Raw genomic sequence first — 4,516 nt, 5'->3', positions numbered from 1 at the left:
CAATATGCGCCTTATTTTTTAATTTTCTCTTATGGTTGAACAAGTATTTGCATAAAATTAAATGAAGGTTTTGAATTAAAAAAAGATAATAGAAATTTAATTAGGATACATGTGTAATCCCTAACTTCTCAAATGGATACATTCATCTATAATGGACAAGGCCTTTAACGTTTACCACAAACTATAAATATACAGGCAGATGCTCTATTGAGTCTAAGAACAATGGAGAGAATATCATCTCAAGTTTACATATTGTTTAGACGATATTCATTTTATGCCTCTCCATATGTTGGGTATGTAATTTGTTAGAGCATACATCTCTAAAGAATTGACTGATCTCTGTTAGTGCATCTTATATACCCTTTGACAATAAATTTCAGTAAGCAAGTGGAATGAATGTTTGCATAAACACATGACAATCATGAGTCTTTATTCCATGCAATCTACAATACTTCAAATCCACCAATCTAGATATGTTCAAAGCATGTCCATAAGGAAAACAAATCCTCTTAAGCCATTGGTAGGCATGTAACTATGCATTCTTATTTAAAGCAAAATTGGCTTTGGCTTTGGGCTTTGCGACTCGTGATCCATCATAAACCAACTCCATATTTTTACGATGACAAAACAAAGGTATATCCATTCTAACCTTTATTTTTTCCTTTGTCTTCCCTTTCATGTTCATAACCGTTTTGAAAATGTTTTTAAACACGTTCTTTTCAATATGCATGACATTAAGATTATAACAGATGAGATTAGTCTTCTAATAAGAAAACTCTTAGAAAACACTTCACTTTCCCGAATTATAGGTCGCACCAAAACTAGGAAACTTCTGCTTACTAGAATGAGAGCCAAACACAATATCATAGTACTGCAATACCACATCATACAATTCTTCACTCGATGGTACCGGTGGTGAAACATCTTTTTTCACTCTATTAGAAAAAAAGTCTTTTATATTCTTTCTACACTACTGATCCATTGGCAAGAACCACCAATGAAAATAAAAAAAAAATGCTTTACCACCATTTATTAAGGTGAAGGCCTTGTTATTTTCATATAGTATGAATATGCTAATTTTCCATGCGTGCTCTAACCAGAAACCATTCCATACACAAGAAAATTATTGATAGTTCACTTCAAAGCTGCCTTCACTTGAACAGTCTATTTACTCGAGACATCATAAGTCAAAGTCCTAGAGGACTATAATTGCTTCAACTCATCAATCAATGCTCAAAGAAAAACATCTATATTCTCACCCGGACTATTAGGGTCGGCATGACCATAGATAAGAATATGAACTTCGGTCTCATACACATCCTTGATGGTAACTTTTAAACTATGAGTATCACTGACCATCAAGAATAAGGAGCAATAAATGACCCAAATAGATTGAATCCATTTGTACATAACTTAAGACATGTTTTCATTAAAAATTAAGGATACACCCTATTAAAATGTTTTCAGTCTTCATCATCAAAAGGGTGCGCACCATAACCCCATTAATTGCATCATGTGAATGATGCCATGTCATGTTTTCAGTAGTCTTTGAAGATGTGAATAACCTTTGTAGTCCAAGAGTGATGGAGAAGTATCTAAGTTTTATATATGCAACAAGAGTACTTTCCTTACCAATTCTGAGTTTTATAATGAGTATGCTCACATGTTCTACACTCGGTCAAATCTGCATTTTCAAGATAATACAACATGCAAAAATTTAGACATGTCAGTTTTCTGGTATCATGGGCTAAGGGGTTTCATCATGAATTTAGCAGCATATAAGTTCTCTTTTAACCTATTCCCTTAAGGTAAAATGTTTCTCGTCCATTTAACAATCTTGTTATAACCGGCCTTACTCACCCAATAATATGACTTGATGGTGAACACCTGTGCAACAATCAATAATTTACTATAATTTGGGCACCTATTCCATAATAGTTCGTTAAAATCTTTCAAAAGATCAAAAAACCTGGTCATGTCTGTATTTGGTTCTTCATCTACAATTGACCATTCATTTGTATAACCCTAATTCATTCTCATCACATCTATAACCATATTCCTATAAGAATTACTATTGTCATCTACAACTCCATGCACGTTGCTAGAACTAGGAGTTGAACCAACCATCCTTTTTACCTTGGTCTCATAAGGAACATATGGTTCCCTGTGTGCAAACCAAAACAAGTATTTCCCCATATACCTTTTTTGGTAAAAAAAATGCATCGTTACAGCATCTAGATCGATAAACTTTTTATTTTTACACCTCTTTCATGGACATCTAATACCGTTTCTACTAATATTTCTTGGGTTAGATAGTGTGTAATTAATAAAACTTTTAATCCTATTACAATATTTCATCCTCTGCAACCTTTCAGATGAAACTCTAAAAATCCATGAACGATTATCCATTACTTATATCAAACCTATATAGAATATTGAAGACAACATGTAATAATAAATTATGTGAACTAAATAAATTATCTAACATTGGTTTAACTCAAACTTATTCAATCTATTTTAATAGTATTCTTATATCATTATCAATTATTTACATTGATTCAAACTCCTCCACATTTACCAAAGTTTTAAACTCAACAATAAAATTGATAAAATATAAAATGTTCCCATTAAATAAGCTATTATTTTCATTACAAAACATCTATGTTATAAAATTGAAATCAATTTCATCAAATTACAAACATATACAATTTTTAAAAATCTCAAATAAACCCTAACATGTACAAATCATACATTCATATAATAAATTTCTATGAAAAATAGCTATAAAAAAAATAAACACACAAACAAACTATATATACTACAAAAATATGCAATAAAAATTAACATTTTAAAATTGAGTTCAAACAAAAAATGAGTATTTTTGCTTACTTGATGTGGGGAATCCTAAGAAAATATTGAATCAGAACAAAGATGTTTAAATAGTGAGTGTTGGGGTGACCAGATTTGTGGTGATGAGAGTTTGATTTTTGATAAAATAAGGGAGAGGGGGTTTGCTGTTTTTTGTAGAGAAAAATAAAGGAAGAAAATGTAATGGGGGAGGGGGAGAGGGGGGTCGCTCGCCTTGTTATAAGCTTTATTTCGTCAGTAATATTGTCTGTAAAAATAACACGACATCATTGCTTTTTACTTCTTCTTTTTTAATTCCTTTTTTTCTTCAATGTAATTCTCTCAACATACATTGATGGAAATTATATTTACTGAGGGACATAGCGAAGAACTATTTTATTAATAAAGTTCACTGCAATTTACCGACTGAAATTTGATCATTAGTATTTTTATTTTTATTTGCTAATTTTCAGATAGTATTGCAAACCCATTATCCCGATATCATTTTATGATATTGGATATGGGATTTTAACCCTTTTTTTTTCAACCATTAAACCTAGCGGCCGGTTAGAACACCTAGAATCCCACCAGATCTATATTCAAACCTAGAACATGCTATTGCATAACATATGTTACATTCACTCTACCTCAACGCGGCAGTGTACAATAAGGATTTCTGATATTTACACACACACACCCCTTTCACAGATGGTTGAAATTAGAGAATAGAATCATTAACTGCAAGTTTCGAAATTAGCAATTTACTTCTGTAAGGCTCACATGATAGCCTCCTCCTGTATATTTTACTCAAAGAAAGTACATTAGCTAGCACATGCTTTGTTCTCTTAATTTTCTCTATAAATACCAACGTCAAGGAAAGTGTTTAGCATGCAAGTTGCTACCTAGCTAGTTTATGCAATTTGTTTGCTCTCTTCTTCAACTGAGAGAATTGCATGTAACTTTCTGTCTTTGCCACGACCTCCTTCCCGTTGTTCTTGCAACATGGCCCAAATGAAGTTGCTCTGTGCCTTTGTTTTCCTCGTACTCTTCTTCTCCCAAGAGCTTAAGTTCATTGAGGGAAGGCATTTGAAGACCAGAACCTCTAACAAGTTCCTTCAAAAGGAACTTGTTGAGAACAATAGTAAGTTACATGTTAACGAAAAGTCCGATAAAACAGTCAATGCTACCCCAATGTCTCCATCTTCACCCCCAACTCCGGTTGTTAGCGAGCCCCATCCATCTCCACCAGGCCATGTTGATGACTTCAGACCTACTACCCCAGGCCACAGCCCTGGTGTTGGGCATTCCCTACAGAACTAGGGGAACTTTAATGGCTTGAAAGTCGCACATGTCTTCAACGGGATGGTGAGATTCGATTGGACTTCTTACTGCTTGGTACTAAGCTCTACCACCATGTTAAAAAATCACTTGTCCTTTAAATTTTAGCTGTACTTTTGGATTCTCTTACTTCGTGTACGTATTTTTATTTGGTTGTATTCTTTTCATGTCACGATATATAAATAAAAATTGGATCGCCTTTTCCTTTGAGATTCTTTTTGTACGTGTACATTTTTCTCTTTTTCAGTCTAGCATTTGCAAAAGCCATTACTGCTTTCTTTTGTAGTACGTATATGGCTTTATAAACGGTTGACTTCTGCTGTAGTGGAAT

The 4,516-nt window shown here is 33.2% G+C and overlaps 1 protein-coding gene across 1 annotated transcript; it reads left to right on the top strand.

Moving 5' to 3' along the window:
* The first annotated feature begins 3,849 nt into the window (after positions 1 to 3,849).
* LOC7474889 (precursor of CEP5) lies at positions 3,850 to 4,167 on the top strand. Its single transcript, XM_002307222.1, has one exon. It carries the CDS (start codon positions 3,850 to 3,852, stop codon positions 4,165 to 4,167), a length of 318 nt encoding a protein of 105 aa, XP_002307258.1.
* The last annotated feature ends 349 nt before the right edge of the window (positions 4,168 to 4,516 follow it).

This window comes from Populus trichocarpa, chromosome 5, assembly GCF_000002775.5.
Source record: "Populus trichocarpa isolate Nisqually-1 chromosome 5, P.trichocarpa_v4.1, whole genome shotgun sequence".
Lineage (NCBI taxonomy): Eukaryota > Viridiplantae > Streptophyta > Magnoliopsida > Malpighiales > Salicaceae > Populus > Populus trichocarpa.
Note: the sequence above shows the minus strand (reverse complement) of the source record. Positions and strands in the feature narration are given on the sequence as shown.

Excerpts from the sequence above, each read along its gene's own strand:
- LOC7474889 (XM_002307222.1), top strand. The coding sequence starts at position 3,850 with ATGGCCCAAATGAAGTTGCTCTGTGCCTTTGTTTTCCTCGTACTCTTC.